Source organism: Lycorma delicatula, chromosome 13 (assembly GCF_047948215.1).
Source record: "Lycorma delicatula isolate Av1 chromosome 13, ASM4794821v1, whole genome shotgun sequence".
Classification (NCBI taxonomy): Eukaryota; Metazoa; Arthropoda; class Insecta; order Hemiptera; family Fulgoridae; genus Lycorma; species Lycorma delicatula.
This window is the reverse complement of record NC_134467.1, coordinates 45,545,961-45,561,370: the sequence shown is the minus strand read 5'-3', so window position 1 is coordinate 45,561,370 and position 15,410 is coordinate 45,545,961. Positions and strand designations below refer to the sequence as shown.

At 33.4% G+C, this 15,410-nt stretch overlaps 1 protein-coding gene and 1 long non-coding RNA gene across 5 annotated transcripts in view; one reads left to right on the top strand and one right to left on the bottom strand.

Moving 5' to 3' along the window:
- The window catches only part of LOC142333915 (uncharacterized), a 104,871-nt gene extending 96,650 nt beyond the window's left edge, over positions 1-8,221 (top strand). For 3 of the 4 annotated variants that reach the window (XM_075381533.1, XM_075381529.1, XM_075381530.1), the window contains one exon: positions 8,045-8,221. In XM_075381533.1, the coding sequence (XP_075237648.1) occupies positions 8,045-8,056 (12 nt within the window). In that variant the 3' untranslated portion in view covers positions 8,057-8,221. Of the gene's footprint in view, positions 1-5,759; positions 7,216-8,044 lie in introns of those variants that run through there. The other variant, XM_075381532.1, reaches the window with a different exon arrangement.
- LOC142333918 (uncharacterized) overlaps positions 507-15,410 on the bottom strand; it is a 52,497-nt gene continuing 37,593 nt past the window's right edge. The window contains exons 2-4 of the long non-coding RNA XR_012758749.1: positions 9,073-9,207; positions 7,527-7,647; positions 507-667 (exon numbers count right to left, since the gene is read on the bottom strand). This is a non-coding gene — a long non-coding RNA (uncharacterized LOC142333918). The remainder of the gene's footprint in view (positions 668-7,526; positions 7,648-9,072; positions 9,208-15,410) is intronic.

The following is a 15,410-nucleotide window of genomic DNA, read 5'->3' as shown; positions in this document are numbered from 1 at the left end:
TAGCACTCATTATATATATATATAAAACTAATAACAAAAATAATAAATTGTTGCTAATATCTGGCTATTGTTTAAAGTAATTGAGGTATGCAAGCACCGTCTGTTTACATCACATATATAAGTGGTAAATTTAAGACAGATCATACTTTAAAAACACTTCTCGTTACTACAGAAGAATTATGTCTCTTCATCGTGGATTCATGGCAGTCATGTAGTTCAAAGCACAGAGAAATGTAACATTAGTGAAAGCGGAACATCTCAAATTGAAAACTCAAATTGAAAAAAATTCAACTTGAGCAACAGGCTTCCCAGTAATTTTTTGACTGTGCAGTATACAAAAGCCCGTGGATGATCCGAACTAATAAAAATTCGTGTCTGTTCTGATAACGAAAAGTTCGGATTATCGAGAGTTGAATTGAAAGATATAGGATAGGGTATCGAGGAGAGTTTTGGAACTCAAAATAAGTGTCGAAACTCTTTCTTTTAGTATTTAAACACGCTTTTATTATTGTATTAATATTTACTTTCTAAAAATGGATTATATTACTGTTTGTTTAAAATGTCGGTGATTTCTGCCTGTTTCATTGAAGTTAGTGATTTTTCTACTGCATCTTTTCGTATATGAGCCAATACTAGTATAATTTTTTTTTTCGAGGGTGAAAAACGTCTTCACGTTATCATCGCCCAGATTTTTTTTAATGAAAAAAATAAAATAAAATAAAAATAATTAAAACTAGTAGGTAAAAGTAAAACTTAAAACAATCAAACTAATAATAAAAAAAAAAAACAAAAAAGAAAAGCAGAAACAATTTAACAAAGTCCGAGATGGGTGTAAAGGCCCATTCTCGGGTAACAAAAGCACTAAAATAATAAACTTACAACGCAATGCCGCATAACATATGCAGTCCACGAGTATGTGGCGCACAGTCATGCGGCAGTTGCATCATGCAGGTAGGGGTGCTTATCCTCTTGTCATCAGGTACTCGTGTGTCCTATCCGCAACCGACAGAGGACTACTTCTTCACGCCGAGATTTTGAATATGAGGAGTCACATGGCAACACAGAATCTTTAATCTTCCGGAGTTTATTATCTACAGTAGCCATCCAGTCACCTTGCCACCTTGATCTTAAAGATTGTTTTACATAATTAGTAAAATCAGAAGTAGCAACTCGGGTGGTTAAAGGAGGTTGATTGCATGCATCTTTGGCAGCGGAATCTGCATGTTCATTACCTGGAATCCCTACATGGCTAGGGACAAAGCAAAAACTTACTTCTGTGTTACGATTATTCAACTCTGAGATTGAGTTGTAAATTTCAATGACGATAGGATGTTTGGAATAAAAGTTTTTTAAGGCTTGGAGAGCACTACACGAGTCACTGCAAATAAGAATTTTTCTATATTTAGGGTTAATGATGTTTAGAGCCTTATTTATAGCGTATAGTTCAGCGGTAAACACACTCGTAATACCGCGTAGACCAAACATATAAGTTCTTTCATTGACAACAAATGCACAACCAACGGTATCATTTTGTTTCGATCCATCAGTGTATACAACCGCATCTGGTTTCATCTTGGAGAGAATACACTGAAAGATTTGCTGGAAGATAATAGGTAGTATTGATTGTTTATTGTATGTCGTAAGGTCAAAAGTAAAATTTATAAGGTTTATTCTCCACGGAGGATATGAGCAAGGATACGTAGAAAAGAATGACAGTGTGTCAACATTTATATGCTGCAGCAGATGCCGGGTACGGTCACCTACAGGTGCAGTACGACGTGGATGGTCCTCATCCTTTCCTAGATTAGGATTTCTAAACACTGAGTCAAGAACCGGGTGATTTGGCTGTCCTCTGAGACGAGCAAAATAAGATAATAAAAGCTGGTCTCGTCTTTCCCAAAGTGATGGTTCATCACAGTCTACAAGTAACCTTGCGACAGGACTTGATCTAAACGCGCCTGTGGCAAGCCGAAGGAAAGCACGATGTACACTATCCAGCATTTTAAGTACGGTTTGACGAGCTGAAGAGTAGGTGACACAACCATAATCTAAATGGGAGCGAACAAAGGAATTGTAAAAACGTATCATACATGACCTATCGGCTCCCCAGTTGGTGTTAGTAAGGACTCGCATCATATCTAGAAGTTTGAAACATTTTGTTTTAATTCTTTTATATGTTTGACCCAAGTAAGACGGCTATCAAAATATAAACCTAAAAACTTGACGTAAGTAGAGATAGTAATGATCTCTCCATTCAGGAAAACTTGTGGCATAGAAGGGTTTCGTAACCGAGAAAAGACTACACATTTAGTTTTTTCGGATGAAAAAGTGAAACCAGTAATCCTGGATCAAGCTTCAAGGTGAGATATAATGTTCTGCAGTAGTCTCTCTGCTGTGGGTGTTGAACGGCTTGCAATGTAAATAGCAAAATCATCAGCAAATAGAGAACATGAGATAGGAGCCTGCACACATTTGGGTAATACTGTTTATGGCTGCAGAAAATAAGGTGGCACTTAATACACTACCTTGAGGCACTCCATTCTCCAAGATGACACTACCTGAGAGCGAATCGTCAACACGAACACGAGCTGTTCGGTGATTTAAGAATCCCCGGATAAAAGCAAGCATATTGCCCTTGATTCCCCATTCTTTGAGAGTGTTAAGAATACCACGTCGCCAGGCTGTGTCATATGCCTTTTTTATATCGAAGAAGATAGCAACGAGATGCTGGTGATTGAGGAAAGCGTTTTTTGTATGGCTGTTTGTAGTGACACTAGATGGTCAATGGAAGATCGTCCTTGTCGGAAACCACACTATTCTGGAGATAGAAAGCCATGTTTCTCCAAGTACCATGTAAGCCTGCAGTTTACCATTCTCTCCATTATTTTACACAAAACGCTTGTTAATGAAATAGGGCGGTAGCTTGAGGGATTGGTTTGGTCTTTATCAGGTTTTAGTACTGGTATAATAAATGCTTCTGACCAGCCGGGTGGGAAGACTTGTTTGGAAAATAAACCGTTGAAAATATTCAAAAGTTGTTGTAGTGCCGAATTAGGAAGGTGTGAAAACATGGAAAGGCGAATGTTGTCCGGTCCAGGGGAAGTGTCCTGTGAGTTTTTAAGTGCATGTAACAATTCCTTAAATACGAATGGGGTGTTTAATTCACCAACCAAATCACCAATGTTTAACGATAATACTTCTATCTGTATCTTGTACCTTTGAAAATCGTTATTATACGATGAGGTGAGAGACACCGAGCGGAAAGATTTTGCTCGACTATTTGCCACTGCTGAAGGTGATGAAAGGAGTTCTCCTTCAACAATAAGATCGAGAATAGATTGTTTCGGTGATCTGAAAATTGCGCGAATTTTTTTCCACACAGTAGACGTGGGAGTAGTGCGTGAGATAGTGCTCACGTATTTCGTCCATGAATTCCTCTTAGAATTCAAGAATACCCGACGGCACACTGCTCTAGCCCTGCGGTATAAATTTAGATGTTCAGCTGTAGGCCTATGATTAAATTTGCGTAGTGCCTGCCGTCGATTCCTAATAGCATATTTGCAATCATCGTTCCACCATGGAACGAAAGGACGTCTAGGATTACCCGATGTTTGTGGAATACATCTGTTGGCATTCTCAAGTATCATGGACGTAAAAGAGGAATATTGGTCAAGGATGTTCGCATCATCGTCATACTGCGATTGGAATGCTTTATGGTATCCATTCCAATCCGCCTTTTCAACAATCCATCTCCGTGGCCTTCTTTTAATCTCGCAATCTACATCGAAACCAATAATAATTGGTCTTTCACTACCGTGAAAGTCATCACAAACAGACCAATTAAAATGTGGGAGTAAATTTGGTGAGCATATGGAGAGATCAATGTTAGATACAGTACCAGATGATAAGGACATGAATGTGTGTGATCCATTATTCAGTAGACAAAGGTCAAAGTCTTGTCTCACTCTGTTTATCATATTTCCTCGAGTGGAGCAGAAGATTGAGCCCCAGGAAATATGATGGGCATTGAAATCTCCTACTATTAACAGTGGAGATGGTATTTGCGTGAGGAGATTTGAGACATCTAGAGCACTGAACTCAGTGTTCAGTGAGAGATACAAATTGCAGATATGCAATTTGAAGGGGATAGAGAGCTTTACTGCAATAGCAGGAATGACAGTAGTTAGTTGAATTCTTGTAGCCGACACCCCATTCTTCATGAAGATAGCCACTCCACCACTCTCCCTACTGTCTACTAGGCAATCGAATCTCTCACAGAACTATCCTCTGAGTGTAATTGGGTCATTTTGTAGAAGGTGAGTTTCTTGAAAACACATGATTAGTGGATCATGTGCATGCGCCAGTACTCTAATATCTTCAATGCGGGACCGAATACCTCTAACATTCCACAGAATAATGTTCATAAGCGTAGAAAAAATAAATAAAAAAAAATTAAATAATTAAATTTTGGAAATTATATAAAAATTAGCTGTACGTGATCTGGTTTTTATTTTTTGTATTTTTTATTTTAAAGAACTCTGATGCCCTAGGGTCGGGTGGTTCTTCAACCATATCCTCAAGTATATGAGGTGATGGTGGAGGAGATTTATTTGAATGGGATGCTGCAGTTGACATCCCAGAGGGGGTGGTTATGTGGGTTCCCTTTACGGGGAGCTTATTAGGTGGCTTACTGCCAGCTGTAATAGTCGCTACTCGTGCCGGTACGACTTTGGGAACAGGGACATTTGTATGTATCACACTGTTGGATTCACTAACTGCGATGGAGGACTTTTTATTCATTTTTGTCAGCTCTGAGATAGTGGCTGTAAGTGAAGGTACTTGTTCAGAAAGCATCTGAACAAGTTTTTTAAGCTCATTGCAGGATCCACACTGCTGATTATTAACATTTGTAGGAATTTGTTTAGATGTAACGGTGGCAAAAGATACATCTGGTTTAACCAGGTTCCGTGAATTGTTTATCTTTTTATATTCTCTGTGTGCAGCCGGGAAAGATAGTTTTTGCTCCGTACAGATTTTGAGAATTGCCTTTTCTTCTTTAAAAGTTGGGCAATCTCGGGAGCGGGCTGTATGTGGACCACTCCAGTTTGCACATTTTTCACTTTCTTCGCAGTTAGTGTCATTGTGACCTTTAGCACGTCGAGCACAGATCTCAGTTTTCATGCAAGATGTTGTAGTGTGACCAAAACCTTGGCATCTGAAACATCGCCGTGGGTTGGGTATGAATGGTCGTACCCGAACCGAGAGGTAACCTACTTTAATCTTCTCTGGTGGAACAGGAAGATTGAATGTTAGTATAAGAGACAGTGTCGGTTCTTCTGTTCCGTTCTGTCGTTTCATTATACGTTTCACTTCAACAACATCTTGGTGGCAAAGCTCATCAACTATTTCAGAGATATCTATATCTAAGAGGTCTCGACAAAAAATTACACCCTGGCTCGTATTTAATGTTTTGTGGCTTTCTGCACTTATATTTATACCACCCATATTACGGAGATGTAAGATAGATCGACTCTGTTCATCATTGAATGTTTCAATCACAATCGATCCGTCACGTAATTTCCTGATATTCTTCGGGGAGCCACTTGCACCTGTTTTGGTTTTGTTTATTAAGAAAGGTGAAACTTTTTGAAGGGAGTCACCTTCCTGACTATTTCTGACAACAACAAATGTAATAATAATAATAATAATAATCTAATTTTTAGAATTCAATTCTAATAATTTGCGGTTCTCTTTGGTAGGACTTTTATCCTCATCAGACAAAGCTGACCGAGGTCTCTTCACAAGACTAGATTTGGTGGTTTTTTCAGATGGACCACCAACCATCATTGTGTTTGTTATTGGAACTGAAATTTTGGTCCCACGAGTACCGGCGAAAAATGGACCACTCCAGCAGAGCGCATGCGTACTGGAGCTAGAGCTAAATACAACTAGGTTCGCCCTGGTGCCCAGTGGACATCGTTCGAGACTCACTACGTAGAGTCATTCACCCATCGGCACGATTTGTTCCCACCTTGGGTTACGGTTGCGTTTCATAAGATGTCGCAACACCACCGAGTGTAGATGTAAGAAATATAAGTATAGGTTGTTGTTGTGTAATTGTGTAAGTGTGTATGTTGTAATTTATGTAGTGTTCTTGGTGTAGTATATGTGTATTATGTAAAGTGTTCTGCAGCTCATTGTATAGTGGGAAGAAAAGCTGCAGAGGTCAAGAGAAAATTGCATCTTTATTCTGGACTACATTGGAGCATTCTCCATACAGTCTGGACTTATCGTCCAGCGATTATCATTTGTTTGGACCACTAAAAGTAGCACTTGGAGGACAGAAATTTGAAGAGGATGCTGCTGTTGAAGTGTTTGTGAGCAATTAGTTGACATCATGCTCACCTTCATTTTACGATAGTGGGCTTAAATGTTACCTTTGTGCTGGGAAAAATGTGTTTTCGAAAGAGGAAATTATGTAGAAAAATAATATTGTGCGTATATTTTTATTATCCAATTATAAAACAAAAATTCTGGTTTATATTTGATTCACCGTCGTATTAAAAAATAATGAATATATTTATTTTCTATATTGTTAATAGTCATACAATAGTTTGCGGTAAAGTGAGTGCAAGTTAATTTTTTTTTTCAGATATAAGTAGCGTTTTCTGTTTTTCTTTTGTGAACAGTCAATCATTATGTATGAATTAAATAATAAGTGAATTAAACAGAAGTACATGAATAATTTTTCAAGTTTAATTATTCACCCCAATATTATTAGTCTTAGATCAAGGCCCAAAAATTAATACCTCTAAGGTTAAATTAAAAATGTAACTTTAAAATTTTACAATAGACAATTAAGTTAAAGTAAATGTGTTGCATAGAATAAATACTAAAAAATACAAGTCAAATATTGCATTTCACATATTATAAGGACCAAAACCATATTATTGTTTGTTAATGTTCAGTCGGGTCATTTAAGTTGTAATCTGTGAACAAATATGGTAACTGATAATTTGATGTGTCTTTAAATTAATTTTTTTGTTAAATCACCTTTTATTTTTATTATTTTGCAATTGGTTATAAGTAAGAATGATGAGCTCTTAAGTGAAAAAATTACCTTGCTGGAAACTGAAGACAATTTGATAAACAAGGAGTCGGTTCCTTATTCTCTTCAAACTCATTATAAGTAAAATTAATTACATAATGAAAATACATCAGATAAAAAATAAATTATCCAAATAAATGTAATCTCATAACATTTTTAATAAAGTGTTTTCTAAAAATCTGTTTTTATTTATTAACTTAAATCAATTTTTGTAGAATTTTCTGGTATTATTATAAAACATTTACAAAAATATTGTTTGTTTTTTAAATAATACTAACATTTTAATTTTTATTTTAGAAAAAAAATTATACAAGAAAAATACATATTAATGGCTTTAACCAAATTAATCACATAAGAGAAGATATTAATCTTATTGACTGAAAGAGTATTGATAAATTAATAAAAAAAATAATCATACTTGCAACTAACAGCAGACATTCTCTCTCGACTTCTTCAGCAGAACCAGAAAATTCAATTGTTGAACTAGATAAATTCAACGCCTTACTAGCCTGTGATATTACTACCTGCTGACAAGATATCTGTAATAAATAAAAAGATATTTTAACGTTACCATAAGATTTAAATTTATTTTCAATAATATTAACTAATATGGTAAAAATCATTTTTAGTGTTTCCATTTCTATCAATTTACTGTTCGTAACTCTTACAACAGGTAAGACCTGTCCAGGCCTGAAAAGAACAATATTAATATTTCACACCTCTAATTGACATAATTTATTGTACATATTAACCTAATGACAAAAAGTTATAAAGCATTTTTTGATGTTTCTTAATGCTTTGTTTCAGATTTAAGTAGCAGTTTCCGGTTTTTCTCTTGTGAATCATTACATGTGTGAATTTTTCATAATTAAATTACATTTTTCAAGTCTTTTCCCTAATATTAAGTTTTAACCAAATTTAATTTTTTGTTTCTAGAAAGAAAAATGAGTACTGAAAAGGCAGAGGTAAATTACACATCTTTGTAAGTTGTTTAACTTCTTCAAGTTGATTAACAATGGTAATTAATTAGCAGCAGCAGCAGGTGCTTTAACATCTGGCTCAGTGAAATTATACAATGAATACATAGTAATAAAGATAGTTTTGCTTTTTATCTTTCATGTTTATTGATATTTAAATATCACTGGTAGAGATGTGCTCAACCTACAGTATGATTACAATAGGTACATAAGTACGTGGCAAAGAAATTATGTAATTATGCGACAATGTTATTATTAGATTTCCAAATTTATAAACATGCAATTAATGATTGCAATTACTGTAGATACTAAAAAAACAAAGCTTTCTTTTAAATGCCGTATAATGTAAACAGGTCCAAGGGTAAGACACGCAATTCAGTATTGTGTAGAATAATAGATAATAAAATTAGGTTGTTCTTGAAAAATCATTTTATTGAATGTACAAATCATAACATCTGACAATTTCTACTGACTTAATTTGTTATGCATTTTTAGTACAGCAATTACAGAAAGAAATAGATAAATGTATTAACTTGATTTATATATTGGAATAATAAGAATAATCATACTAAATTCAAACAAATAGAATATTTTACTTTATAACAAAATCACTTAATCCCCCACTAACTTCATGAGAGGGGATCAAATCCCATCTACAGACACTTTCACTCTCTCTCTCTCTCTCTCTCTCTCTCTCTATTCTCAAGGTCTTAATTGCACTTAATATTCTGTGTATTAAGTGTAAAATTTCTCAATTTGTTAAATGCTAATGAGTCAGTATATACAGTAAAACATCTATCACTTCTACTAATAACTTAACTTTAAGATTAATCTGTTTCCTTTGAGAAAACCTCTAAGCATATTTTAATTTAAGTTTACAAGCATCTACTAATTAGCATAGCTTTACAATTAATAACAAATTTTCAAGAGGAAAAAATACATTTCAACATTATGGTAACAGCCAAGAATTAATTAGAAACAGCAAACCTGCTGTTGAAGTTCAGCTATGCTTCTTTCCACTGCCTCCTGTTGCTGACAAATATCTTCATCTGAAGATTCTTCACATTCTTCTCTGAATCCATGATGTACAACGTGATGTTTTGGTGACAAAGGCTTGTGGCTCTGGAACGACAATAAAATATTTGCACATTCATTCTGGTTTAAAAAATAAATTATCAATTACAAGGTGAAATATAGATATAAGAAGAATTAAATACCACACAATCCTTAATTTCTATTAGATCATCACTAAAGGAACAAAGATACAGATGAGTGAGTAGTGATTGGCGCTTCTCGTTTTCATTGTATTATGAAACTCAAGAAGCATTTTGTGATATTAAAAACAAACACATTATTTTTATGAGTACTTCAGCAATATTGAGACTGATAAAGTGAGTTCTAGAAGAATTTTTATAGTGATATAATTGTAAATCAGATTTTTATAATTAGTATACCTGATTCAAAATCTGTTGTTTTCCCATTACCTAGTAAGCACTTTATATGTTCACAACTAATACACACACACTCACTATATGGTCCCTTATATATATGGTTCCACTATATGGTTCCTTAATATTTTGTTAATAACAAAATATTAAGGAACGTGGTGAAAGTAAAGAACTATATGGTCTGACAAAGGAGATAATTTAAAATATTTTTAGTTTATGAAAAAAGTGTGCAAAAGAGTAGCAAATGAAATTTTCCCCTGGGAGTCTTTAGAAAAAAGGAGCAAAGAATTTTAAAGGAAGCATTGCTTAAGGCAATTAAGAACATTACTTCCTGTAACCACACAAAAAGCAACCACAAGAAATAGAAACATAGGCATGAACGATTTTGTTAAGAGTATCATACCAAGTTTCTCCTTACCAAAGATAAAAATTACAACTTTTCTTCCTGTATTAAATTTCATAACCAGAGAATACTCTATATAGAATATTAAATTTAGCAGGAAAAATCTAGCGTTTACCAAAAAATTGAAAAGCGTAATACCTACAAAGATAACTTCTCATCTTTGGGAATTAAAATGTAAAAATGATAATTTTATCCATGTTTACATAGATAAAATTTGCATTTTAATAATAAATTCTGAGCTCTAAATATAACATATAATAATTGAATTTTTTGTTCCTAGCAGTAATAAGAATGGTTTTGTTAAAATGATGTGTCTCATCTTCAAAATGGTTCAAAAGCCTGGAAATTACGATGACGTAGAGGAGCTTCTTAGATGAAAATAAAAGTTGATAATGATGATAGATTTGGTAGTCAAGAATCAAGTATGTTGAGGAAACCAAAAATTATTAATATAACCATCAATCAATCCATTTATGTAAGGCATATTATCTTCGAATCAATCTATTGAAAGATATAGTAGAAGCTCAATGATAAAGTCGCTGATGATTGTACAACTGATAAACTGAGGGTATGGAAATCAAATTAAATAGCATTTAACTTGCAACATTAAAATGTTTCTATATGAGATTATAAAAACTCCATTCCATAAACTTACACAATTAGCACTTACAATAATTAACACTGATTCTATTGTTTTTGCTATAGTTTTTTTTTCAAGGGATGAGGTATTTAGAATCAATTTTAATGAATATGCAACAACCTATATTCTGATTTTTTAATTAGTCCTTTACATGTAAACACTATTGGCGACAAATAATTCCTGTTATTTCCTTTGTATATTCATCTCCAAAATAAAATCATAAATTAAAGCGGTCAAATTTTTCACACTGTAATATTAAGCAAAAAAATAAAATCTTCCTGTTAAGGCCAACATGTACTTCATTGTTTACATTTTTTTTATTATTATTTTACTGAACCAGCAATCCAAAATTATTAACAGTATTGTGAATTAGCATTTTAGTTATTTAGTAATGGATGATGTATGTTTTTTGAGAACTACAATCTCTCCAAATTCATTCATAGAAAGCAGTAGTTGTTTTATAGAATTTGTTTTTACTTACAGCTTTGTGAGCTGTAAGTAAAAACAATGAGAACAAATAAATTTCAATATTACCTTCCATGATAAAATAATATTAAGCATGTTGTGAAATAATAATTACTTGTTATTATGCACCTTCAATAAAAAATCTTTAAGGATATTAAAAAAAATTATCTTGTTCCTCTTTTAAAATAAAATGTTTATGAAATAAGTTATACTAATATTTTAAAATTAGTACGATTATTAAATGAAGAGTTAAATAAAGTTCGTAGGTACAAATATGTATTAAGATATACAAGTTCAGAAACAATAAAAAAAAGTAGTGTAACCAAACAGGTATAAGTTTAATTTTATTGCTAGTAAAATATTTTTGTCATTAGCAAAAGAGTATATAAAAAAATGAAAAAAGACTATGTCATTCATTTAACAGAAAATCAAGAGGTTTTTATAAACCATTGGCGAATCCATACACAAAATTCCTAACAAAGAAAAATTTTTAATTAATATACTTTATGAAAGAAAAAAAAATTGCATAAAAGATACATAACTTAATACCTATCAGAATACAAAAAATTTCCCATACAAATAAACTGCTGTAGTTGTCAATTATCATTATCCTAATGGTTTAAAAAATTTAATTTTTCCACTGGCTGCTTTACTTTTCCCCTCATTATTAAATACTTTTACAGAGATCTCTGCTTTATCATAACATTTATATGGAGACTTAAATTAAAAATATAGGTTTTTTTTTTGTCTTCAGTCATTTGACTGGTTTAATGCAGCTCTCCAAGATTCCCTATCTAGTGCTAGTCGTTTCATTTCAGTATACCCTCTACATCCTACATCCCTAACAATTTGTTTTACATATTCCAAACGTGGCCTGCCTACACAATTTTTTCCTTCTACCTGTCCTTCCAATATTAAAGCGACTATTCCAGGATGCCTTAGTATGTGGCCTATAAGTCTGTCTCTTCTTTTAACTATATTTTTCCAAATGTTTCTTTCTTCATCTATTTGCCGCAATACCTCTTCATTTGTCACTTTATCCACCCGTCTGATTTTTAACATTCTCCTATAGCACCACATTTTAAAAGCTTCTAATCTTTTCTTCTCAGATACTCCGATCGTCCAAGTTTCACTTCCATATAAAGCGACACTCCAAACATACACTTTCAAAAATCTTTTCCTGACATTTAAATTAATTTTTGATGTAAACAAATTATATTTCTTACTGAAGAATCACCAAAGATGCAAAAAAAATTATGATTTTGACCAGAGGAGGGCTAACTAGATTAGAAGTTAATTTTTTTAAATGGGACACATTTGCACCTCGAATTTGGATTCTAGAGACAATGATACATAAGTCTTGTCAGAAACATTTTTCCATAAAGTGGAATCTAACCTCTAAATAACCTTCGAACTTTACCTTTCTTTTCTTTTCTTTTTCCTGTTCAGCCTCCGGTAACTACCGTTTAGATAATACTTCAGAGAATGAATGAGAATGATATTCAAACTTTACCTAGTCCTGAATTCCTTTCAAAAGCTCTTTTAAGCACCAAAAACTTTATATTTACAAAACTTTTTAATGTTTTCTATGCAAACACTATAAATAAATAGGATGTATCATTAAGCTCACCCGGGAATTTTGTAACCTATTCTGCATGTGAAAATAATGGAAAAATTCATACAAACATATGTCCTAAAACGGATTGTTTGCAAGTTACGGCTTGTGCAAAATTTCACTCGATTTCAGCTACCCAGGTGAAATGAGATCGTATTGAAATTTTTAGGACGTTAATTAAGGGACGTAATTAGTGATTTCTTATGGTTTTTAACGTGAAAAAACTGTACTTATTTACAACAGAGAAATACACTGATGTGGTATACATTTTGGCTGTCTGTAATGGTAATGCTACAGCTGCAGCAGTAGAATATGAAATAAGTTTTCCGAATGAAGCCGATCGTCCAAGTTTCACTTCCATATAAAGCGACACTCCAAACATACACTTTCAAAAATCTTTTCCTGACATTTAAATTAATTTTTGATGTAAACAAATTATATTTCTTACTGAAGAAATATTCGTTTAGCTTGTGCTAATGATATGCATCATTAACTGCTAGTTCCATGTAAAGATTAAAAAGTAACGGAGATAGGGAACATGCTTGTCAGACTCCCTTTCTTATTACGGCTTCTTTCTTATGTTCTTTAATTGTTACTGTTGCTGTTTGGTTCCTGTACATGTTAGCAACTGTTCTTTTATCTCTGTATTTGAACCCTAATTTTTTTTAAATGCTGAACATTTTATTCCAGTCTACGCTATCGAATGCCTTTTCTAGGTCTATAAACGCCAAGTATGTCGGTTTGTTTTTCTTTAATCTTCGTTCTACTATTAATCTGAGGCCTAAAATTGCTTCCCTTGTCCCTATACTTTTCCTGAAATCAAATCGGTCTTCTCCTAACACTTCTTCCACTCTCCTCTCAATTCTTCTGTATAGAATTCTAGTTAAGATTTTTAATGCATGACTAGTTAAACTAATTGTTCTGTATTCTTCACATTTATCTGCCTCTGCTTTCTTTGGTATCATGACTATAACACTTTTTTTGAAGTCTGATGGAAATTCCCCTTTTTCATAAATATTACACACCAGTTTGTATAATCTATCATCGCTTCCTCACCTGCACTGCGCAGTAATTCTACAGGTATTCCGTCTATTCCAGGAGCCTTTCTGCCATTTAAATCTTTTAATGCTCTCTTAAATTCAGATCTCAGTATTGTTTCTCCCATTTCATCCTCGTCAACTTCCTCTTCTTCCTCTATAACACTATTTTCTAATTCATTTCCTCCGTATAACTCTTCAATATATTCCACCCATCTATCATCTTTACCTTTTGTATTACATATTGGTGTACCATCTTTGTTTAACACATTATTAGATGTTAATTTATATACCCCAAAATTTTTCTTAACTTTCCTGTATGCTCCGTCTATTTTACCAATGTTCATTTCTCTTTCCATTTCTGAACACTCTTCTTTAATCCACTCTTCTTTCGCCAGTTTGCACTTCCTGTTTATAGCATTTCTTAATTGCCGATAGTTCCTTTTACTTTCTTCATCACTAGCATTCTTATATTTTCTACATTCATCCATCAGCTGCAATATATCGTCTGAAACCCAAGGTTTTCTGCCAGTTCTCTTTATTCCGCCTAAGTTTGCTTCTGCTGATTTAAGAATTTCTTTTTTAACATTCTCCCATTCCTCTTCTACATTTTCTACCTTATCTTTTTTACTCATACCTCTTGCGATGTCCTCCTCAAAGATCTTCTTTACCTCCTCTTCCTCAAGCTTCTTTAAATTCCACCGATTCATCTGACACCTTGTCTTCAGGTTTTTAAACCCCAATCTACATTTCATTATCACCAAATTATGGTCGCTATCAATGTCTGCTCCAGGGTAAGTTTTGCAGTCAACGAGTTGATTTCTAAATCTTTGCTTAACCATGATATAATCTATCTGATACCTTGCAGTATCGCCTGGCTTTTTCCAAGTGTGTATTCTTCTAAAATGATTTTTAAATTGGGTGTTGGCAATTACTAAATTATACTTCGTGCAAAACTCTATAAGTCAGTCCCCTCTTTCATTCCTTTTGCCCAGCCCGTATTCACCCACTATATTTCCTTCCTTGCCTTTTCCAATGCTTGCATTCCAATCTCCAACTATTATTAAATTTTCATCTCCTTTTATGTGTTTAATTGCTTCATCAATCTCTTCATATACACACTCTACCTCATCATCATCATGGGCGCTTGTAGGCATATAGACGTTAACAATCGTTGTCGGTTTAGGTTTTGATTTTATCCTTATTACATTGAGGGTATTGCATTTTTCCGCAGTTTATTTTATTAACTCTCAAGAAAAATCTATGATTAAAAAATGTTGTGGCACATTCTCATAAAGTCTTTGCCATGATCCTGCCTCTGTTCTGCCTACTTGATGCCAGTTAATAATAACATAAAATCAATGAATTCTAGATGAAAAGTTCGAATTTTAAGTGACAAAGCCTAGTGACAATATCATAACAAATTTTTTTTTTTTTGTAACTTATTTAATGGAAAATTATAAGCAGAAGAAGCCATTTGGCATTCTCAGAGGTTAGACGTGGGAAAGGAGCACCTGATAATGTCGGAGTATATCTGGGTATAAGCAATTTTTCATGCAGTGCAACTTTACAAACTTCAATTGCCCTAAAGGTTGTCATCAGGAAGGGTACCGGCCATAAAATCCTGCCAAATTGCTTCTGCATAACCCAAAAGACAGGATGAAAAGAAAAAAAATGGAAATAAGAGTGCATATTTTTCATTGTTTTATTGTTCCAG